The 25,521-nt window shown below is 44.6% G+C and overlaps 1 protein-coding gene across 3 annotated transcripts in view; it reads left to right on the forward strand.

Annotated features, from left to right (window-relative positions):
- Positions 1-19,542: 19,542 nt before the first annotated feature.
- The window catches only part of LOC137279396 (methyltransferase-like protein 27), a 46,666-nt gene continuing 40,687 nt past the window's right edge, over positions 19,543-25,521 (forward strand). The window contains exons 1-3 of one of the 3 annotated variants that reach the window (XM_067811813.1): positions 19,543-19,773; positions 20,167-20,231; positions 20,421-20,649. In XM_067811813.1, coding sequence (XP_067667914.1) covers positions 20,621-20,649 — 29 coding nt within the window. In that variant the 5' untranslated portion in view covers positions 19,543-19,773; positions 20,167-20,231; positions 20,421-20,620. The remainder of the gene's footprint in view (positions 19,774-20,166; positions 20,232-20,420; positions 20,650-25,521) is intronic. The other 2 variants (XM_067811830.1, XM_067811822.1) reach the window with 2 other exon arrangements.

Raw genomic sequence — 25,521 nt, forward strand, 5'->3', positions numbered from 1 at the left:
ACAACCGAATATCTTGGAGCAAATACCGTTAGGTCGGAATTTGTTGATGACATGGACAACGGCACGTCAGTGACATCTCACAGGGGTTATTATTAGTGTTGGGAACTGGATTAAATCCCATTGTTGACAGTTCGTTCATTACAACCGATCAAGCTTCGAAAACTAATTGTTTAGTCAAATCTTCCTGGATATGTTTTGTTAATGGAAAATATATAAAGAAACAGCATGTAGTTCTTTCGTTTTTTCTTACAAATTGCCCAAAATGCATTAGCAAATTTCACGTCTTCAAAGGTTGATTAGTATGCTAGGAACATATAAATGTCCTGGGCCCACTCTTAGCGCTACGACTTTCTTAAGCCTGTGCTGGGGAATGGGACTTACAATCATTGTAAAGCTAAGATCGCTTTGTGCAAATGAGCCCTTGAATCTTTAAGGTAAATTCAATCATGACTAGGAACGAGCTTGTAGTGCTTTTTAAATGTAACAGACAAAATCAACCTTTTGAAAACTATTGTTAATGTAAACGAGTGTTCCAAAACTGTTTGTGTCCGAAAAGAGAAAACATGATCGATTGCTTGGTCGTTCACTCATTGCCACCGATATTCGAAATGCCCATGGCCTCATTGCCACCAATATTCGAAATGTCCGTGGCCTGAGACAAAGGCTACTCTACCCAGAACTACAAGAACTCATACATAATCATGATTAAATTTTCAAAGACGTCCAAGAAACTAAATAGTGATCAGCCTCACGATTTAGAAACAGAAGGATATATTCTCCCCACCCCTACCGTCGAAGGGTCCAAATATTGAGATGTACGAGTGTTTGAAGATGTTGAAGCAGATAACGCAGGTTATGTAATGTTAACCATTAGTACAAATGTTGTAGTTACTGACCAGCTCAGGAACTGTCATGGACTATTGTTGTATTGCTTCTTGATGAATTAGACATCGCTGAAAGTGCATTCTTTAACCCAAAGTATACTCTTGTGATCTTTATAAGCGTATGGAAAGAACAACACAAGATACATGAAAAGTTAAAAATTTTGGTAAGAAAGCTAAAGAGTTATATAAAATGTAAATCTACCGATACGTAATGGTCGAACTGATGAACGTTCCTCAGACTTGTTACAAATGAATTTACTCATGTGTTCACCAAAAGAAGCTTCTCACAATGCGGTGTCTAATAAATCTATATATAGGTTACAGTCTTGAGTGACAGTTCTCATAATTATGTGTGTGTGCGTGTGTGCGCGTGTGCGTGTGTGTGTGCGTGCGTGCGTGCGTGCGTGCGTGCGTGTGTGTGTGTGTGTGTGTGTGTGTGTGTGTGTGTGAATTAAAGAAAGATGTGTTTGTAAATCTGATTTAGAACACACTGACTTACGGTGCGACGTCACAACCCCTCGTCCAATCCCGCTCCTTCTCAGTCGTGCATGTGATGATGTAGTACCATAACATTAATTCTGTTTCAAGAACCGTTTACACAAATGCATTAATCTTAAAAAAATTGTTATTTCACAAGTGACACGCGTCAGCACAGCCACGCTGTCGGTGACTGTACTGGGTTTGTTTACAATCGGCGTGGTGGCCTTGATCCTTGCTATCCGATATGGCAAGATCCACTGTCTCAATAAATCAAACGACCTACTGGATATTGTTACACAGCGCCGTCGTGCACGGATCAGGCGGCTGAGGCAGGACGAGGACGGGGGCGAAATGCCCTCGCTTTCGCCACAACAAACAGCAAGCCTGTAATCATGTACCCCTCTGTACGCGGGGAGGGTGTGTGTGTGTGTGTGTGCGTGCGTGCGAATCCGAGCAATATACAAGAATATCATTCATGGCAACATACATAACCACGGTTCACATAAAGAACCCACGAATCCGTTGATATGTGACCAGATGGCGGTACATGAATACGCGCAAACACCTAGTTGCGGGTACAGCAACGTGCAGTAAAATTTGACAAGACATTGTGGCTACTATTCCCCATTCCACTCAACTGTGACTGAGTGCCTTGTAAGGACGATAAAGGTACAATAACTCGATGGCTGCAAGAGTTGTGAGTGAGTATAGTTTTACGCCACACTCAGCAATATTCCAGCAACATGGCGACGGTCTACATGTAAATAATCGAGTTTGGAACCAGACAGTCCAGTGATCAACAACATGAGCATCAATCTGCACAATTGGGAACCGATGACATGTGTCAATCAAGTCAGCGAACCTGACCACCCGAACCCGTTAGTCGACTCTTACGACAAGCATAGTCGCCTTTTATGACAAGCATAGGTTGCTGAAGGTCTATTCTACCCCGGGACTGGAAGAGTTGTATACTCTCCAGTGAGTTGAGATTGACAATACGATGTGACGTTGAGACTGACATCCAACAACAGTTGTCAAACGTGATAAATATTCGTGTTCCATCATTTTGAGAGATATAGGTGAAGGCAAAAATATTCCAATATACTGTTTATACAGAACAGTCGCGATAGGGTGGCATGATCAGCTGATACCCAGTGCACGGTGATGAAACTCAGCGGTAAAGTCTTTGAATAGTGCTATGTCATGATTAGTCATCCCTTTACATTCTTTTTGAAAACACATGATCCAGTACGTTTATAAATCTACCAATGAGCGATGATGATTATTCACCCACAGGCAGTTCACTGAGCGTGCTTACCGCATGTTCACCACACAACACAATAACACAAGCCCTTCCCACTTCGGTCCCTTTGTCTTCATAGCCAGCTTGGGCAATCAGCTAAGCTTTACACCTTCTACACATTACAAGTTTTGTGGTCACTCCACATTCAGTCGTCAGTGTGTTGATATGACATGTTGATTTGCTGGGACATATCTTTGGACAAAGTCTTTGGACCGCATTCTGAGGTAATTTGGCTATTTTATTTACTTATTGTTCATGCGATATCCTATTTGGACATATCTAGTAGTTGTATAAGTGTTTGCTATTCTCGAATGCATAGTACTGTGAATTTGATTTTGGGAACTGGATTAAATCCCATTGTTGACAGTTCGTTCATTACAACCGATCAAGCTTCGAAAAATAATTGTTTAGTCAAATATATGTTTTGTTAATGGAAAATATATAAAGAAACAGCATGTAGTTCTTTCGTTTTTTCTTACACATTGCCCAAAATGCATTAGCAAATTTCACGTCTTCAAAGGTTGATTAGTATGCTAGGAACATATAAATGTCCTGGGCCCACTCTTAGCGCTACGACTTTCTTAAGCCTGTGCTGGGGAATGGGACTTACAATCATTGTAAAGCTAAGATCGCTTTGTGCAAATGAGCCCTTGAATCTTTAAGGTAAATTAATCATGACTTGGAACGAGCTTGTAGTGCTTTTGAAATGTAACAGACAAAATCAACCTTTTGAAAACTGTTGTTAATGTAAACGAGTGTTCCAAAACTGTTTGTGTCCGAAAAGAGAAAACATGATTGATTGCTTGGTCGTTCACTCATTGCCACCAATATTCGAAATGTCCGTGGCCTCATTGCCACCAATATTCGAAATGTCCGTGGCCTCATTGCCACCAATATTCGAAATGTCCGTGGCCTGAGACAAAGGCTACTCTACCCAGAACTACAAGAACTCATACATAATCATGATTAAATTTTCAAAGACGTCCAAGAAACTAAATAGTGATCAGCCTCACGATTTAGAAACAGAAGGATATATTCTCCCCACCCCTACCGTCGAAGGGTCCAAATATTGAGATGTACGAGTGTTTGAAGATGTTGAAGCAGATAACGCAGGTTATGTAATGTTAACCATTAGTACAAATGTTGTAGTTACTGACCAGCTCAGGAACTGTCATGGACTATTGTTGTATTGCTTCTTGATGAATTAGACATCGCTGAAAGTGCATTCTTTAACCCAAAGTATACTCTTGTGATCTTTATAAGCGTATGGAAAGAACAACACAAGATACATGAAAAGTTAAAAATTTTGGTAAGAAAGCTAAAGAGTTATATAAAATGTAAATCTACCGATACGTAATGGTCGAACTGATGAACGTTCCTCAGACTTGTTACAAATGAATTTACTCATGTGTTCACCAAAAGAAGCTTCTCACAATGCGGTGTCTAATAAATCTATATATAGGTTACAGTCTTGAGTGACAGTTCTCATAATTGAAGTGACACGCGTCAGCACACCCACGCTGTCGCTGACTGTACTGGGTTTGTTTGCAATCGGCGTAGTGGCCTTGATCCTTGCTATCCCATATGGCAAGATCCACTGCCTCAATAAATCAAACGACCTACTCGATATTGTAACACAGCGCCGTCGTGCACGGATCAGGCGGTTGAGGCAAGTAGTATAGGTAATAGGGGTTCTGGACCACTTTCATAAAACCCCTCTACAAAGCCTTATTTAGTAAATAAGGCTTTGGTTGGACCATTAGATCTTGCTACTATTACCCCTACTACAAAAAAGTTGGCGGTAATTACTGTGCCTTGGTAGGAGGTAATACTGTGCCGTACGGTACGATCAATAATTCTTCTCTTACAAAACCCCTACCCGGCCCATCCCTCAAGTAGTACAAGTTAGGTTCGTCGGCTTTCATATCCACTTTATCTATGTTGTAAGTTTTGACTGACCATATAGGATCGGTGGCTCGCTTACGGCTATCGCCCTCGTGTTCCCCCGGCTGGTATAGATACCTCACTAGGGCCCTATCTGGTATCTGTTTCTCCTTCCCACGCAATGGAGCGGCCGACTCTGCAACTATTGATTTTAATTTGATAGCGTCTGCCGGTTTCTTACCGGTGAGACGGGTGACTTCATGGTTGATTGCCGACACCACCTTGGGTAACCTCGTGACCCATTCAGTCGATCGTTTTCCAGGGGTGGTCATCTCCCTAGCATACTGATAGCCGAACAAGCGCTCAGCCAAAGTCCTATTAAATCTCTCAACTATGGCTTGGCTGCGATGGGCTCCGGCCGTGCCACGCCTGACCTTTGTATCGTGTTTGGCTAGCAGTTGTGACACGGCACCCATGAACTCCCGTCCGGGGTCAACTTGCAGCTCTGTTGGCCACGTCAGCGGACTGCGTTTGTATATGCGTTCGAATCCTCTGGCTACCTGGGCCGAATCTTTCGTGGTCAAGGGTTCGGCTTCCTTGTAACGACTGGCTACGTCCACTACGGTTAAGGCATACTTGTACCTCTTGTCGTGGGGTAGGAACAGTAGGTCTGCCTGGTGAACGCTATTAGGTATGTTAATACCGAACCTCCTTCTAGGCACGTAGCGTGGTGCCGGCAAATAGATCTGCCACAGGGCTTGTTTTTCAAGCCACGCTTTGGCTTCCTCCGGGGGTACTCGCGCTAGTTTAGCTAGCTTATCTACTGCGCTAGCTCCTTTCCAGTACCCACGCGGGCTGTAGTAAATAGCCTCAAATTTTTTCATGTCCATACGCGTATGTGTTTATACCATCAATAGCTATCCAACGTTTCGTGTCCATAGGCGACAGGGACGTCTTGTTTATAGTCAGTCCGTATATCTTATGTCCATCACTTCTAAGTGTGTTCATTTTATGTCTAAAGGTACGGGTCTTGAACAGGGCTTCCTTGAATCTGGCGTGTTTGATGTGTTGTTTCACCACATACTTCTTAACCCCCTTAGCCTTCCGGATCTCACTATTGTCGGCTTTCAGTATGGAGTACATCTTAGGTCTCAAACCTATGTACTCGGCTATGGGCGTGCCAGCACACTCGTCCTTCATCTTACCTAGGACCTTTTTATTTACCGTACTGTGTAGGGTATGGGTCTTAGGGTAGTCGCTGGTGTCGTATAAATCGAGGTGTTTCTTCATGTCCTCGTACACGTCCTCGGTTCGAATCTCCATCAGCAGGGAATCCGTGTCAGTGTACAGCACTTCACACCTGTCGCCGTACTGTTTCTTGAGCTCGTTGTAGTAAAAGTCGTACATCAGGTGTTTGGATAAATCGAGGATGCTCATCCCCACGTAAACAGGCCGGTTGAATTTTATGTGGCTTTTCTTCATGTGTATGGCAACCAGGTTGTCTGTAAATATTTTATTACGGTTGAATGCCGGACTGGCTATCAATTTCCTGAGCTTGTCTTCCTCACTAGATCTAACCAGCTTCACGGTTACGCGTTTCCTCAGGTTCTCCATAGTCTTACCAAACACCGAGTTGTTCATGAGCTTGTAGAGATTTTTCTCAAAATCACTGGTGGCTTTTTTTCGTAGGTCTGTGTTCATTCTGATGTAGGGCTCCATCCATGGGCTCTGGTCGAACATGAGCACCCTGTGTATTTTGGTCAGCCTCATACCCAACGACAGGTACAGCTGTAGGTTGCGATAGTGAACGATGTACTTGGTCTTATTCATTAAGTTAGGCACGAGTTTTTCAACGTCTGTCACACGACCACCTGACAAGTTATGTTGGTACTCAGACATCCAGTCTGGGTTAACCCTCATACGTTCGGGTGCAAGGGGATAGCTGTTGTGCGATGCGTGTAGTGCCTTGGGATACTCTAAGTCAACCTCGAGGATATAACCTTTGTTCGAATCTGGTGCAATGCTCATAACATCAACGTGGGGTACCCATTCGAATCCCCCTGTAGGTAGATACTGGCTCATGGCCCAGTCGTACAGGTTGTTTGCGTCGAGGTATAGAATGTGATTGGTTGGTTTGTTAGGATCGTAACCTTTCACGTATTGATTATTTGCTTTCGCGTATCGTTTGGATGCCATGGAAATACCACCTCGCAAGCCTTTCTCAATGAATAGGTGCATGTCGTAATCTGTGAGCAATTCCAAATTAACTCCGGTCTTTTTAAGCAAGGCGTCCCACGACAAACCTGGGCTGGTGTAATACCATGCGGGGTCGAGTTTATACTGCTTTAAACATGCCTGCCGAAACGTTTCAAACACGTCGGCTAACAGCAGTACATCTGTCCTCAAGTACAGGTCGTGATAATCACCCAGGTTCTTACAACCCAGTTTATTCCATACGTTAGTCGCGTGCGAGTAATCATCTCGTGAGACGGACGCCTCATTCAGCTTGCTATAAAAGCAGTCAATAGGGGGTAGTCTGGTCTCGGTGAACTTGGCCCAACTATCCATGTACTCATAGGGGTACACACCCTTCCTCATAAGCAGGGGTCTAGTCTCGGCGTCTGTGTATCGATCGGTGATAGGGAAGGTATTGTTGGCCTTGACCAGACTGTCGAGTGACGACAGGAGGAACTGAAACGAGTCAATGAACCTAAGTCCGTTTAAGCTGAAGGAGATGTATCTCTCCATGTTGTTGGGGATGCACGTTATATTACCATCGATTTTCGCGATGGCCTGCATGATCAAATGTGAGTCGTACCCTCTCAAGTTGTGAAAGACAACGGGGATGTTTATTGTCTTAGGGTTGATTTTAAGCTTGAGGTTGCACGCGTTGTGAGCGGCGCCTCTATACTTACCAGTTATGTGGCAGTGATCTCTCACCGAATCACCGTTAAGTGGTGAGTCGCACACGTGACAGTTAGTGCTACTAGCGTGAGCTAGCCTGTCGGCTCGGGTCATACGCATGGGAGCGATTCTATACAATGCATTCCTAATAATTTTTTCTTCCTCCTGTAAACACGTTAGAAACCTTTCAGCCGCGTCAGGCCCCCTATACACTACCGGAGCTTTCGTTTCCCCGTCACAACGGACGACAATGTATCCAAACGAACAGGCTTTATGCTCTTGTGTCTTGTGGGTGAAGCTACCCCCACTGGGGGAATCCCCACCCACAACTAAGGCTTCGAAGTCGGCGTATATAATATAAGGTACAGACATTTGGTTCTTGTGGTTACTGAATTGTAGGATATTTTCACCTTCCTTAGGCATTTCGACTCGTATGGCCGTCTGCCCCACACCTTGACAATCATCCCGGTGGGATTCTAATAAATCAGCTCGACTGAAACCGTGTAGACATCGTTCACAGAAGTGGGTCTTTCCTTTGTATGCTGATTGGTCATACAACAGCTTGCTAAAGTGTTTTATCCATGTGTAGTGATACTTTTCACCTCGCTGTATCATGAATATATTGATAACTTGGCGATCCTTCACCGGGCTTACCCTGTGTACTATTGTTGTGTTACCTTCGTGCCCAAAGACATTTATAGCCAGATTATTCTGTTTTTCTACTTTAGTGATCTGGGATATGGGGGTGGGTTCATCTATACCATCCCAATTAAGCCCATCATCTTGGGGATAGCTAGAAAGCCTATCTGAATGAGTGCCAGCTGGAAATAAGGCTGACCTGATAGCTAACCTCAGGCAATCGTTTCCTCTATTCTTAACGTTTACTATGGCATGTTTGTTCCTATAGTAGGGAGGCAAGGCTAGGTATGACCCGCCTCTGAACGGCACGTAGTTAGCTATGTCTAGATAGACATTATCGATTTTATCTACAGCCCACCCGGACCCCAAGTGTGTGTAGCGTTCTAGGTATTCTCGTATCTGCTGAAAACTATTATCGATTGATGCGCCAATGGTCTCTGCATGTGTGACGACCTCTTGTTGGCCTCGGAAGTAAGGTTGAACATACTCAGTGGTACTCCCAACCTGCTTATCGAGCGACATTTTCACTGTGATCTGAAACTTGATACTTCCTAGATTATTTAGTTCCTGGTTGACCTTATCAGCTATCAGAGGCTTGATATCTGTAATGTCTATGTTTCTATCAACGTGCATGCGCCAACCTCTCAAATAGTTACCTACAGCGCGATCAGTGCGCACGAACTGTAGGTCAATAGCTCTATTCTGTCGTAATAATTCTAAAAGCTGTGGTTTTCTCATACGGGAATACCCGCCTAAACCCAAATCGTGTGCCTCGGCTTTCAGTTGTTTTACAGTGGGAGGTTTTGCTACGGGGGCATGTGATAACAATGCGGTTAACCCGGCTCTCCCCAGGTTTGAATAACCCGTGTGCCCAAGCTGTTTTGCTTGAGCTTTTAATTGTTTTACCGTAGGAGGGGCTTCTAAACCTAGTAATCTCAACAATGCTGACTTCCGCATTCTAGAATACCCGATAACACCTCTCTGTTTTGCGACCCTCTTGAGCTCGCGCACAGTAGACATCGTGTTTACACCTAAGAAAACTAATGTCTAATTGGTTCACAGTAAGGGGAGGTAACTCTTAAGTGGCTATTTTGAGCAGTCGCCTACGTTCTTTTATGTAGCCTTTTTTATTCTCGTAGATGAGTTGATGTCTGACTACGTTCGCTCCGTGAGCTTTACATAGACAGTAGTGCCCTTTAACCCCGATACCACACACAGAACACGTGTAGTTAGGACTTCCCATATGGAAACAACAGAACCCCTGATTCCTGCATTTCCTACCACAGGCCTCGGTCTTCCCCATAAGTATATATTCGCATCGGTATGGAGCGGGTCTCATGTTTACTTATATAGGTATTTTAGTTTAATTGCTTCGCAACCAACGCAGTAGCTGCTATACCCAAAACTATGAAGCCCAGTTCACGATTCATTTGTCCCTTGGATGGTGTGTAGTACTGAGCGAGTGTGGGTTTATTGAGCGGTTCCAATTGTTTACCAGTTAGTAGATAGTATTCTTTCATTGCTTCATCAACATCGTTGAATGTTTGAACGGCATGGTTTTCACGCGTGAGTTGTTCGTTAATAAAATCGATCCTCTGGAGGCGTTTTTTAGCGTACTCGGCCTGTGCTCTTTGTAATTTCTCAGTAGCGAGATCGTGTCGCTTCCTTTCTTCCTGTATTTCAGCCGCGTGATCATCTCGTAGTTTCGAGAAGAGGTAATTACTCCCGGAAAATGCCAGGGCATTCACTAACGCCCCACCGACCATCATAGCTATCGTGGCCATCCCTATATTTATTTCATTATATTATCAGGTATGATCCCTTGTTTTACTAGGATGTCTTTTGTGGCCATCGCCATACCAAGGTTCATTATGAGCATACCCATATCCTGCAGGTTGAAATCTAGCTTGATAGTTGGTTGTTTAAGCACCATTTTAGTCAACCGAGCGTACCCTACTGCTAGACTAGCTACCACTGTGGCGTGGTATGCGTCGTTGACGAACGTTTTCCCCTCAGACATTATGTATATGATATAAAATATTAAAATTATAACATGATATGCGGGTCAATAGTGGGGCCTGCCGGCGGCGTGGGGGTATCCACCTCACGGTTAGGGTTTCCCTCACGTGTATATAACCACGAGATAGCCAAGGCAGCAGTTACGCCTACAGCCAACAACAGTCGGGTTGGATTGGTCACTTTATGTTGGTTACACCACCGTTTTTTACCGGCAGCTACTCTCTTAGGATTCTTCTGTCTGGTTACTGTTGAAGTGGTCTCCACTGTTGGGGGTGGGGTCTCCTCCATCACTGTTGGGGGTACCACCACTGGGGTCTCCTCCTGTGCAGCATCCATCTATACTATTATTATTATTCTTTCTCTCAAATTGGCAATGTTTTGCCGTGATAATCGCCGCCGTCACTGGAGCCAACAACATACCATATTTGTGGTACAGCCCGCAGCTGATAGAGCTCACGGCGTGTTCGATAAAAGGGTCTTTCTCGAGGTCCTCCCACAGGTAAAGTCGGCGCTCTGGTGGAATGGGAAGGAAGTGTGATACAATACCGGTGTATATCTGGGTCATAGCCGATCCTATTGTCTTTGTCATTTCTGCTCCGAGCCGGGACTCGTATCTAGCGTACAGCTTATCGATTTCTTCGGCTGACATTTTGTGAATTTTATCCGGAGTGTAGTCTCCAAAGTAATGTTTGGCTTTGCCACCAACAGCCAATGCCACCAGTTTCTCTCGCTTGGGGGAATCCCCAGTGGGGGAACCCTCCAACTGTTCGAGCAATTCCTCACACTCCATCTTATAATATAACAAGTAAGATTTAGTTTTAACTATATAATACCCGATACAAACAAAACACAGAGAAATGAAGGTTAAGTTGCACACGACAAATACTTCAAATATCATAGCTATGCTTAGCATTTACTTAGCTTTGCTTAGCTTTGCTTAGCTTTTGCTTAGCAAACTATATATGCTACTGGTTGGTCGGTCTTTAGAACGAGCTTAGCGTGTTTAGTTTCAGCGAGCTGTTTCTTCACCCGTTCCCGTTCTAATTTACTCATCACATCGTTCTCTCTCAAACACTCCTCAAACGAATCCCTATCCTTGCAGTGAAATAAGGCCACCCATCGCGTCTGCTCCCTGAGGTCTTTCAACACCGAGTTGAACTTCTGCGTTAGCACCCAGACGCTGTGATTTGCATGCCGGCCGGAGAAGGCCAGGTACGATAGCATGTCTCTCTTTTTTGTTATCTCGCGATTAGCGCTGCAGTCGTCCAGTATGAACAGCGTCGGTTCCCCTTTAAATTTCTCGTGAAGAGCTTTCAACCAGTCCTGCAGGCGTGTTCCAGGGTCGATTTTGTGTACGTACGGGTCCGTCATCACCCAAGGTCGCGCGTACGTTTTATTCATGCTCAGAGTAGGGCACATGATAACGATGTTATCCTTGTAGTAACCCTCCAACATATCCAACACGAAAACGGTCTTCCCACAGCCAGTCTGCCCGCATATGATAGCGCAGTGTGGGTCAGTGGGTAGTTGTGGGTACCCCTGGGGGGTGTGGGGGTCTCCCCCACTAGTAGATGGCTTGCACGAATCTCCCATTGTCTATATTAAGTTGCGCGTCCATAATAACGTACAGATATAATTTCAACTTACCAGCGGTTTGAGCCTTCTTAGTAATCTGGATGGTTATCCCTTCGCTGCCGTTATCTATACGGCGCCCGCTACCGTGCAGTTTATCATCATCCGTGGATCGCATGTCCAACCATAGGGCGTACTTGGTGGTCAGGTATTCACCGATCTGCACGGAGCTTAGGTCCAGGTCCTTTGTTATATAATCCCCCACTGGTAGCTTTTTTATCTCATCCCACTGCTGGTGTGGCCTCATACCATGACTGAACAGCTGGTTGGGCACGCCCTCGATGGTCACTTCCACCTTTTCAATCTCGGGGTTGAAAAACTTCTCGCTGTCCCTCTGGAATGGCTCATAATCCTCCACGGGGACGACCAGGATACCTTTCATCGATCTCGCCGGCACGTTCAGGTTGATATTCCACACAGTGTCGCTCTTATCTCGCATGATTGATCTATGCCTCAGTACGCGATCGTACAGGATAGCCATCTTCCCAGAGTACTGGCTTCGAACCTGCCTGGCCAGCTCCGGGCTAGTGACCATGTCGAACTCCAGAGAGATGTTGTCTATGGCATAACTGGCCTCATCACCGTTCGGCGTACGCACTACTTTGCTATAGTCATTAAACGTGAGCTCGTATTCAAGCCTATCACCCAGCGCGGCCTGGTAAAACGGCGCGTGTCCCGTGAGCAACTCGAAGTCGAGCGGCACGCAGAATCGATTCCCGTATGCTAGAGCGATGGCCTTTTCACCGTCCGATAGCTTGTCTTGCTGGTCTGTCGTGAAGACGTACCCTATGCGCGCCCGGGTTGATTTGCTGATGCCCTGGTACACATCATTGACTCGTTCTCCATCGCTTTTCCAGAGATCCTTGTAGCAGTGAAACACGTCGCTGTCGTCGATACTCAACACCTCGTTACCGCTGATCTTGACGGTCGTTTTCTTGATGATAGCTCGACCCACGTTCCGCACTAGCTCGCGTTTGTCGTTGTCGGAGGTCAACGTGATATTGAACGCCAGTCGAACAGTGCCTGGTACAATGAGGTCATTCTCACCAAGGTTTGGAAATCTAACCAGCAGAGTTTGGTTCTGGTCTATCTTGCTGGGATTGTTGGTGATAGTCACCGACTGGCGCACGGCTCTGGCACCTAATGGCTCTCTCAATCTTCTGAAAGGATCTAATTTTCTACCGTACATTGTTATATAAAAGAAATATATTTTTAATACTAATGGATGAAGACATACCTATGGATGATATGTGGGACGATAGTGCCCAGGCATTCAATGATGACCAGGAGACCTCATTCTCGCAAGGTGACGAGCTCCTTAAAGGCGCCGTCGACGATTATTACAACGCAGTTGAAAATAAATCCAAACTCAAGCCGTTGGGAAGGAACTATTCCGATTTTACCCTCAGCAATGGCACGCTGCGTTTGAAGTCTCGCCCGGAGATCGATCTCATGAATAAACGCACTAGAGAACCGCTTGCTTTATCAACATTGGCCGGTAAACATGGAAGTCAGTTGGTCCAAGATGAACTAGGCTTCACAGATTACGGTGGCGCGCGACCTAAGCAGTATCCTCCGAAGTTAGTTCAAGGTCTGGAAGGCATCAGGGACGCCACATCAGATCAAAACATGACTTATGATATTAAAAAGATGTTGGCCGACTACGAGAACGAACCCTTCCCGGGGCTCGAATTTACCGTTCGGGAACTGAGGGGGTTGGACCTGTTGATGCAAACCATTCGTGGTCAGCTCTGGAAAAGCACAGCCAAAATGAGTGAGATAGACGACCACATCGCCTATGAAAAGAAAAAACTCGGTGAAACTGAGGACGAGTCTATGAAAGCCACCATTGAGGAACGAATACGTAATTTGGAAGATGAAAGGCAGACCTGGTTGGAGACAGCGTCCGGCTACAAAGAAAAGCTTAGATCCCAGGTCAGCCGTATACGGGAAACCATCAATCAAGTCCTCCACCGAGACACCACGTTAGCAGACAGGATTCGGATATTGTTCCGGGAGCAAGGGATCACCATCGCCAGCATTCTGACTGCATTGGGTTTTATCATATCAACCCTGGTGGTGTCACTAACAGGGGGTACTATGGGAGTTCCCTCCACACCTGGCGGCGGCGGAACTCCAAGTGGCGGTGGGGGTGTTAAAGACTGGATCAAAAAACTCGGGGAAGGCCTAGCTAAACTGGCTGGTAAAGCCGCCGAAGCCCTTCCCGGCATCCTGGGTAGCATCGTCTCGTGGTTGTTGGGCGCTCTGTCTAAAACTGCCATGTGGCTCAGTCAAAACCTGTGGGCAGCCATCGTCGCCGTGGCGGGTCTGGTGTATGTAGCGGCTAAGAAATCTTTAACCAAATAAGTCCCAAAGTTACCCCACCAACCACTAAGGCTGTTTTATTATCAATATGCTGCTGATAGGGGGGTACCCCCATATACATGTGGGGGTGTGTGGGGGGCACATGAACTTTAGACTCCGGGGGTGGCGCCACTATACCCTTTTCACGTGGTGGGATGTGTGGGATATGTGGGGTGTTAATATCGGGGTTGATACCCAACTTTTGGTCCGCCGTGGCTATGACTATTTTGTTGTTATAACCCACCACTTTTTTTATTCTCAGTTGCATATCACTCGGGGCCATGTACAACCCCACACCGAACACGTAATTGACTTTCGATCTGGCGTATTCTAACACGTTTTGGTAACGGTCGATGGCCCTCGGGAGATCAACTGGAGAATTGATAGCATCCTCAACGTTGGAAACGAACTGTGTCTGAGCGTCGTAAGCAGTTCCCTTACCGAGGATGTTGGAACGCGTCATCGACTGCGCACCCAACAGCGCCCACACGTACGTTCGAATCGAGTCGTTCAAGCGTATTGTACCAGCACGAGTGAATCCTTTCGATGTTTTTGAGATCATTTTAGTCCAGGCTGTGGCTGCATCAGGACTGGTTTGCTTTATACAGCTGACATGGATCTTTTCATTCGTTGTGGGGCCTGTAAATGTATGCCGGTTTGGGTTGTATGAACCATCTTTAGAACCGGCATAATATTTTCCGGACCTGTAGAAGTACACGAGAACTATACCGAGACCATGGTTCACACCAGGAAGGCGAAAGTCTTTATTCGTTGGAATCTCAAACTCCCCACAAACACGTTCATAAGCGCGTCTATCATAGGGGTTATTCGTCATACTCCACGCTTTATCTTGGGGAAGAGGAGCACTTATTTCCTTCAATATTCGTCTCGTTTGATAATAAATATGAAACAAAATAACCGCCTTACTCAGTTCGTCTATACCGTAGTCTGGTTTCACACCCGACCCTGTCGTCGCACACCACACAGCAAAGTTGAGTTGGTTCTGCCAAAACTGCATTGGGTTTTGATTCCAGTTTACCACCGCCTGCGCGTTATTAACGGACACGACATACTTTTCAAAGATATCAATAAAGGTTGTTTTAAACCCCGTACCATCTGCATTCACCACGATTTTCAAGTGTGCTAAATCCATATTATAATTTATAATTCATATATTATAATATGTACATAACACTTCCAGGAATAACGAGCGGTGAGGCCGTTCAGCTGACGCACGCGATCGATAACACGTCAGGTCAACTCGAAGTCGCACTCTGCGATATCACCTACCTACCGCAATGGACTAACATTAATATCAGCAACAATAAGCTGTTCGTCAGTGGAACTCGCAGCCAGATAACTGACGGCTACTACAGCGTGTGCTCTCTAAACGACGAGGTCTTCAAACCCCTGGGAGCCGAACTCAAGATGAACGACTCAAACGGTACAGTGGTGTTAATCAACAATGGAATAAACCCTTTGAGGCTCGGCCGACCATTAGCAAGGATGCTCGGTATGTCTCCTGACGAGATAAAACCAACAACAACCGTCACAGGTACGAAGTTACCCGACCTAGTACCGTACCGAGAGCTGTACATTCATCTCGGTCAGGTGAGCACAACGTATAACATTCAAGGAGGCCACCCTTCCACTATATTGAGAGCAGTGCCGGTGAAAACTGAGAAATTCAACGACGGTAGAACCGAGTCGTTTTCACCACGGCAGTATAAGAGATTAACCCAGGGCAACATACCTGAGCTGACAATATCGGTGTTAGATATAAATCATAATCCTGTAAATATAGGATACCTCAGCTTAACGCTTCACGTAACATGACCAGCGCACAAGGACCCGGAGTGAAAAAATGCGTCAATATCGGGATCTCCGACCTCGGAGACACACGCAGTTTCGACGCTCCCGGAGTAGATGGTAAATCGTATGCCTTGCAACTGAAAAACAACATTTACAAACGCGTTGAAATCCCCTCCGGTGGAACCCTAAGTGATATGATAGATACCACAAGAGCAACAGTAAACACTAAGTACTCCCTTGTCAACACCGGTGATAATAGTTGGGTAATATACCCATCGTTCGGAGGTAAACTGTTCGACTTAGACGATGTTGAGAGCACTACCGTCGTCAAAAACAAACCATATATGCTCGTCTTCACCGAAGATGACAAGTGGGTGTTGTTACCCGATAACAAATGGTTTCTCAATATTAGACTCGTCTCCCCTTACGTGTTCACGGATAACAAAGACAACCACCTAAACAAAGTCGTGAACAATGGAACCCTGCTCGTGGCTTACGTCCCAACTCAGAGACGTAGCATAGTCGTCAGCCCAGTCAACACTATAGCAGCCCACATGCTATCGAGTAAACCGGCCATACAAAACGTGAAATTGCAGTTGGTGTCTGAATTCGAAGGCGTGGTCAAGATACTAGAGAGTCTACCGGCAAACTCAACACTGTTCATCAAAGTCTACCTAGGGGAACCATCGGTGAATGATGTCGAGATCGTGAAGGGGATCAAACTCGGGTGGGTGAAACGACACCAGTATCAAGTTTGCAACGTTTACGTGCGGGTGGGTGTCGACTCCAAGACCAGTCTGCAGGGGGTCAACGTGATCGTGGAAAACAAGATATCACTAATCAATATCTTCCTGCCTGACAACATACACTTCATGGGTATTAAGTTAACCCCTGAATTATTATCAGAAAACCAGTTGGAAATTATATCGTAATAGTATAATAATGACCAGTCATCATCCCAACACTACACTTAACGACCTGGGAGATACAGAGGGGTTCGATCAGCCTGGTGAGGAAGATGAATTCTACATCCTACACTTCAAAGACAACGTGTACAGACGGGTGCCGTTACCAGATTTTAAAAAACCTAAATGGCTGATCAACTTAACACCCACCTCACCTAATATGATATTAAATAATGGGTATATCTCTAAGATTAGGAACAACGGTATCTGGCCCGGGGATTTCATTCCGGAGAATACATTAGTAAACACAGAATCTATTAGTTACGAAAAAAATGGGTTAAGGGCTCATCCAGACAATAAATTAAAATTTAGCAGTAGTTATTTACACGAAAGGCAGCTTGAGATATTCTCCCCTTCCACCCTCATCATAGAAGTCTTCTTTACGTCTTTCTATAGAACCATCCCAATATCACACCAAATTTTACCCGGGGTGTCAATACACTGGGCTAAAGAACACATAAACCAATATTGTCGTATTGTTATACAACAGGATACCCACGGGGGCCCTATAAACTACTTAATAAACCTCAGTGGGGTTTATATTACAACAAGAGATTTTATTTACCTCTCACCTATTTCCCTGACTAGTGGTCTAGAACTTGTAGACTTCAAATTCATTGATAGACTTTTAATTGAAACCCAATTAAAAAATCTTTCAAAATATATATTATAGGATGGGTCTGTACCCAGTCGTAGAGGAAGTAGCGAAGACGCTGGAAACCGTAGATGGGTTCCGTTTGAGGCAGTTATGTGATGTGAAACGCCAACTAGAACAAGACCGTGACACGCGGAAAGCACTATGTAAAAAATATAATAGAGCTTTCAATATCGTAGACGGGGCTGACACTATCCTTATTACAACCAGCATGGGACTAGGGGCGGCAGGCGTTGGGTTGTTAACCACCATCGTGGCTGCACCTATAGTGCTAGGTTTTGAAATAACAGCTGGGATAGCGGGGGTGTTAGGGTTGACGCTTAAGTTGGTATCACGCAGACTGCATCGTAAGGCATTGAAACACGACGAGATCAGGGTTCTGGCCGAAGCAAAGCTGAACACAGTTAGTGAGCGTATTTCCACGGCACTCTCTGACAGTAAAATCTCAGAAGAGGAGTTTCGTTCAATCCTATCTGAACTCAAAAAATATAACGAAATGAAACAAGATATTCGATCCAAGTCTCGTAAGTCTGCTATCAGCGAGGACGAGAAAAAAAAGTACATAGAACAGGGAATACAAAAAGCCCAGCAAGCCTTTATTATGAACACCAAAGAGATCGTAGGCGGTTCACGTTAAACTGTTTCATCGATATAAACGTGGCATAGGGCGCCAAAGTGAGGTATCTATACCAGCCGGGGGAACACGAGGGCGATAGCCGTAAGCGAGCCACCGATCCTATATGGTCAGTCAAAACTTACAACATAGATAAAGTGGATATGAAAGCCGACGAACCTAACTTGTACTACTTGAGGGATGGGCCGGGTAGGGGTTTTGTAAGAGAAGAATTATTGATCGTACCGTACGGCACAGTATTACCTCCTACCAAGGCACAGTAATTACCGCCAACTTTTTTGTAGTAGGGGTAATAGTAGCAAGATCTAATGGTCCAACCAAAGCCTTATTTACTAAATAAGGCTTTGTAGAGGGGTTTTATGAAAGTGGTCCAGAACCCCTATTACCTATACTACTAGGCAGGACGAGGACGGGGGCGAAATGCCCTCGCTTTCGCCACAACAAACAGCAAGCCTGTAATCATGTACCCCTCTGTACGCGGGGAGGGTGTGTGTGTGTGTGTGTGTGCGTGCGTGCGAATCCGAGCAATATACAAGAATATCATTCATGGCAACATACATAACCACGGTTCACATAAAGAACCCACGAATCCGTTGATATGTGACCAGATGGCGGTACATGAATACGCGCAAACACCTAGTTGCGGGTACAGCAACGTGCAGTAAAATTTGACAAGACATTGTGGCTACTATTCCCCATTCCACTCAACTGTGACTGAGTGCCTTGTAAGGACGATAAAGGTACAATAACTCGATGGCTGCAAGAGTTGTGAGTGAGTATAGTTTTACGCCACACTCAGCAATATTCCAGCAACATGGCGACGGTCTACATGTAAATAATCGAGTTTGGAACCAGACAGTCCAGTGATCAACAACATGAGCATCAATCTGCACAATTGGGAACCGATGACATGTGTCAATCAAGTCAGCGAACCTGACCACCCGAACCCGTTAGTCGACTCTTACGACAAGCATAGTCGCCTTTTATGACAAGCATAGGTTGCTGAAGGTCTATTCTACCCCGGGACTGGAAGAGTTGTATACTCTCCAGTGAGTTGAGATTGACAATACGATGTGACGTTGAGACTGACATCCAACAACAGTTGTCAAACGTGATAAATATTCGTGTTCCATCATTTTGAGAGATATAGGTGAAGGCAAAAATATTCCAATATACTGTTTATACAGAACAGTCGCGATAGGGTGGCATGATCAGCTGATACCCAGTGCACGGTGATGAAACTCAGCGGTAAAGTCTTTGAATAGTGCTATGTCATGATTAGTCATCCCTTTACATTCTTTTTGAAAACACATGATCCAGTACGTTTATAAATCTACCAATGAGCGATGATGATTATTCACCCACAGGCAGTTCACTGAGCGTGCTTACCGCATGTTCACCACACAACACAATAACACAAGCCCTTCCCACTTCGGTCCCTTTGTCTTCATAGCCAGCTTGGGCAATCAGCTAAGCTTTACACCTTCTACACATTACAAGTTTTGTGGTCACTCCACATTCAGTCGTCAGTGTGTTGATATGACATGTTGATTTGCTGGGACATATCTTTGGACAAAGTCTTTGGACCGCATTCTGAGGTAATTTGGCTATTTTATTTACTTATTGTTCATGCGATATCCTATTTGGACATATCTAGTAGTTGTATAAGTGTTTGCTATTCTCGAATGCATAGTACTGTGAATTTGATTTTGTTATTGTGTAAATGGCCGAATAAATACTCTGCATTCATTACAATGTAATATTAATAACATGGTTAATAAAAGGCAAGGTGTGTGATAAACACAAGTATAACTTTGTAACCATGAATGAATGATGAATGAATGAATGGGATCTTATTCCTGCATTGTTTTATATCTTGCTCAGCTACAGTCAAATTTGTATGTTTGAATTCTGTATCGTTGCTGAGAATTCTTAGTATATGTTCGTTATTAGCATGTCTGTACATATTAGTATTATTATTTTCTCAACAGACAAGCATTTGATACAGATACAACAACGTCCCCAGGTGTGAAATAAACCTAGGCCCACATACCTGGTAGGTTTATGTATTGTTTATATACCAGTATGATATAACTCAAATGGAAGACATTTTGTACAAAGTAATTGGTTACTGTAGCAACTATTTAATAACATTATAGCATATGTATGAATAATATGTGTATATCTGTCTAAATAGCATGTGTATATTGCTACATCTATTGTATTGAGCACCTGATTGTTTCAGGGTTACTGTTTTCACCAATACGCATCTCTAATAAAACGTCAGCCATTGAAGAACAACAAAAGCAGTTTCTGTTGTCTGTGCGTGACTGACACAGCCCTGCCACATTGGAGCCCCCTGTGAGGAATGGCCTAACCGGAGATCTGAGGACGAGTCTGTTGTCATCTACGCTTGAGATCCTACCCACATCTTTCACCTGAATCATGACGTCATCCATGGGAAACAACATGACGTGAGCTACGCTTTATCCTGCCATACACAAGTGGTATCTTATCTGTAGATACAGAGACACTTGAATGTAGATTCAGCTACACTTAACACATTGTACAGACTTGTACTCAAATTCCACTTGACCTTTGTACGGAACCATCACATACACATTCATGTACACATAATCATTCTTTTTATTTGCAAGCCAATGTTTGAACATGTTCGGAATTTTCACTTGTACATTTTTACTGAATAGCATGTACCTGGACTGTGCCTGTGTGAACAGTATTACTTGACCAATTTAGATTTTATTGCAAACATGTTTGGTGAATACTTAGACCTAGAATGAATGCCTATGCATTTCAGAACTGACTTCCATAAATGCAGCGGTTGTCCAGTGGTTTTCTTCACCCCAGCCTTGGTGATTGCGTGTGGGAATGAAAATACCTACTTGACTTCATGCAACAACCAAATAAAGTGCATTTTGACATTCACGTAAACAGATCAACATTTACCTTAGCATCAGATAGGTGTTGTGTTGTTAATCTGGTTATAGGTATTGCTTATGGTTGTGGTTTATTCTGCCTATGTTGAGGATTCCGGTTTCATGGATTAGGATTGATTGTGGGTTCATGGGAATGGGCAGATATTGTGTTACATTTAGTCGTCACACCTTATAGGCATCCCCCTTACCCTGCCACGCCAGTCAGTTTATGGCCATCCCCAGTACTCAATCACAAATAACACTTTCTTATGCATTTAGTCCTACTTGTTTTGGGGTTTGGGGGTTTCTTGTCTCGCGCCGAGGTACTTCTCATTTCTCATGAGGTCAACTGGACATTTTCTTATTCGGTTCTCACACCCGCTGTTCCTCGTTTGCATTTGATTGCTTCCCTCATTTCTTTCACTATGACTGAACCAACACCAGAGGAAGTAAAGAACCTGATTGGAGCTTTCAAGACATTAAAGAACTGGCCGATGACCCAGAGGACTTAGTACAGTGGATGAAGAGTTATATTCAGATTGTGGTAAAGACTGAAGATGAATCTCAAGGTGCATTTAGTTCAGGACAACCTCAGAACTAATCTCCCTCTATTGTTCCGTCACCAGTTACCTTGACATAAGCTCCAGGGTTACCGTCCTTCTCAGGCAAACAGAAGGCCGAGACTTCATCCGAAGTCTGGAAGTATCGAGTTGAATGTTTGCTACAGAACAAATCGTTGTCTCTGGAAGCTGCCACCAATACCATGCATCATTCTTTACATGGGAAGGTAGTCACAATCGCTATATGCCTAGGTTGAGAAGCTGATTTGAAACATCTCATTTCTAAGTTAGAAAGTATTTTCGGCAGTGTTGACAGGAATACACCATGGAATATGGCATTTCGCAAAATGCTCTTACAAGAGAGGGAACTTGCAAGACACAACTGCTCGTTAGGTGCGCGTAGGTGCAACCTCAGCTAAACTGCCTTGTATTATGCTAGTTGTCCCTGATACTCCGTATAATACCACAGTCCCACTGCTGATAGGCACAAATATTTATCTTGCTACATGGATGAATGCAAGAATCAGTATAGGAGCCGATTTCTTCAAAAGGCTGATATCCATACGCCATGGTATATGGCATTTCGCAACATGCTCTTACAAGAGAGGGAACTTGCAAGACACAACTACTCGTCAGGTAAGGTTCGCAGTGCAGAGCATGGTCGTGTTACCATTTCACTTAACACTGAGAGAGTTATACAGGGATACTTGTGCAAGCCTATAGTCTACAAAGACACCTGTGCTATTGTACAACCGACCAAGAACTCTGCCATCCCACCCGATCTAGACACCAACCATTGCTGATTTCCATTATGACGAGAAGATCATGGTTCAAGTTCATATTTCCAATGTCACCACAAGGACAGTATCTATTCCGACAAGAGCCCTGTTATGCGAGCTTCAAGTTGTCTCCATTGATGGTCTCCCAACCCAAACACCAACACAGGAGGAAGGTCAGCAGGCCTTCAATTTAATGGATTTCAGTGAGGCTGGAGTCACACCTGAATAACTCTAGCTTGGGAAGGAAACCATTTCACAGTTTCTTGATGTATTTTCTATGGGCGAACAAGACATTGGACATGTGACATCAGTGAAACACAGGATTGACCTTAAAGATGACCAACCTTTCAAGCAGAGGCACAGAAGGATTCCACCCGCCATGTACAAAGAAGTGAAGGAACATTTGCAACAACTTCTTAGAAGTGGGGTCATCCGTCATTCCTTTTCACCTCGGTCATCCAATGTTGTATTAGTCCACAAGAAAAGCGGAAAATTACGCCTATGTGTCGACGTCCGACAGCTTAACAGTCAGACCATAAAAGGGCTCCTGTGCTCTGCCGCGTATAGAAGAGATGTTTAACGCCCTTGCAGGATCAAAATTCTACAGCACTCTGGATATGAAAAGCGGGTATCAACAGGTGGAGATTGAGGAGTGCCATAAGGAGAGAACAGCTTTCGCCGTTGGTCCATTAGGTTTCTTCGAATGCATTTGTATGCCATTTGGACTTTGTAAGAGTCCTGCAACATATCAGGGGATCATGGCTGAGTGTTTTGATGGACTTCACCTCAAAATATGTCTGATTTATTTGGACGATATAATCGTGTTCTCCACAACATACAAAGAACATCTGGAGCGTCTGCAGCAGGTCCTTCAAAGAATCAGAGATACTGGATTGAAGCTCACTCTGGACAAGTGCTCCTTCTTCAAGACTAAGATTAAATTTGTTGGACATGTCGTCTTAGAGCATGGTATAGAATCTGATCCAGATAATGTGCAACGTATTAAGGATTGGCCCATTCCAAGGAATCCTGAGGAAGTTTTTGGGATTTACAGGATATTACAGTAAGTTTGTGCGAGACTTTGCGAAGATTGCCAAACCACTGACTTCCTTAATACCTGGTACAAGGCACAAGAAACGTGGAAACGCAAGAACTACAGATGCTGATATACCGTTTCTGTGGGGAACATCTCAACAATCAGCTTTTTGGCAGCTCAAAGATCTTCTCACTTCACCATCCATCCTCGGATATGCCGATTACAGCAAGTCATTCGAGGTGCACACTGATGCCAACACCTGTGGCCTTGGTGCAGTTTTGTACCAAGAACAGGATGGAGTAAAAAGAGCCATCAGCTACGCAAGTAGAGGACTTAGCAAGTCTGAGGGTAACTATTCAGCTCATCGCATTGAGTTTCTAGCACTCAAGTGGGCAGTGACTGAAAAATTCCATGATTATCTGTATGGTAATACCTTCACTGTTTACACAGATAATAACCCTCTTACGTACGTACTCACCACAGCCAAACTCGATGAAACGGGACACCGATGGCTGGCAGCCCTTGTTGCATACAACTTCAATATTGTCTACAGGCCAGGCCTCAGTAATGCCGATGCAGATGGCTATCAAGACTCCAAGGAATAGAGGATGGTCATCAACAGTCCCAGATGTCATCAGAGTCAGTCAGAGCAGTATGCAATACCCTGCAAGATCACTCAGCAATACAGTCATCATGCCTCTCCATGTCACCATAGGCCACTAGTTCGGATCCACCTGGACAGCATCTTCATGCAATGACACAGCGAGATTGGAGAATGGCTCAGTCTTCAGATGGCATCCTGAGACCATGGATAGCACTGGTGAAATCAAGGAAGAAACCAAGACGACAGGATTATCCACCATGCCAAGCAAATACTGCTTTTTATCGGCACTTTGACAGCTTGACATTGCTGAGCAGAGTTCTGTACAGGAAGGTTATACCAGATGGACAAGACAGACAACAGCTGGTACTGCCTTCTGCCTACATAGAGGATGCACTGAGAGCACTGCATGACGACGTTGGACATCTTGGCAGAGACCGCACATTATCGCTCCTACGTGACCGTTTCTTCTGGCCAGGAATGCACAAGGATGTAGAGGATTATATTCAAAGATGTGGCCGATGTCTAGACAGGAAGTCCCCAACCAATGCTCGTGCGCCTCTGATGAACATATCTACTACACAGCCCTTGGAATTAGTATGCCTTGACTTTTTGTCACTGGAAGCGTCTAAAGGTGTTCATCAGTATGTACTTGTCATAACTGACTATTTTACAAGATATGCACAGTGACCAGGGAGTTAATTTTGAGAGCCGTCTGATGAAGGAGCTATGTACCATCTTGGGAATGGAGAAGAGCAGGACTACTCCATATCATCCAATGGGCAACGGAATGGTTGAGCGATTCAACAGGACACTACTCAGTATGCTTGGAACTCTAGAGCCTGATAAGAAGACAGATTGGAAGAGCTATGTTGCTCCCCTTGTTCACGCATATAACAGTACCAGACATGAGTCCACCAACCAGTCTCCATTATACTTGATGTTTGGTCGAGAGCCCCGTTTGCCGATTGATCTGGCTTTTGGCATTGGAACCAACCACGGACATGAATCAGTTTCATCATATGGGGATTCTCTTCGTAAGAAAATTCAAGAGGCTTATAAGTTAGCAGCCAGAGCATCCGAGATAGCAAAGGATAGACGGAAGACTGGTTATGACTTGTGGAAAGCCAGAGTTTGAATGGATCATATGATAAGAATCCTTAAAACGTTCAATCCAGCATGCTCAAAACCGTCAGTCTCTACGTGAATGGTGTCACTGTACCTGGGTGTCCAACTCGAGCTGATGATGTGAACAGCTATGTGAACATGTTTGATGGCATGGGGCTTTGGAGAGAAAATGGAGGAAACTTCATAGCCAGAGGAGAATTTTTGTTAGGAAATGCACTGTTTGTCTTCGAGCTGGAAGAGGTGTGTGGCTAATCCGAGTACCTCAATCTGGTGAAGTCTGGAAATGTGCAGTTGGAAATCGAGTTC

This window comes from Haliotis asinina, chromosome 1, assembly GCF_037392515.1.
Source record: "Haliotis asinina isolate JCU_RB_2024 chromosome 1, JCU_Hal_asi_v2, whole genome shotgun sequence".
In the NCBI taxonomy this organism is placed as follows: Eukaryota; Metazoa; Mollusca; class Gastropoda; order Lepetellida; family Haliotidae; genus Haliotis; species Haliotis asinina.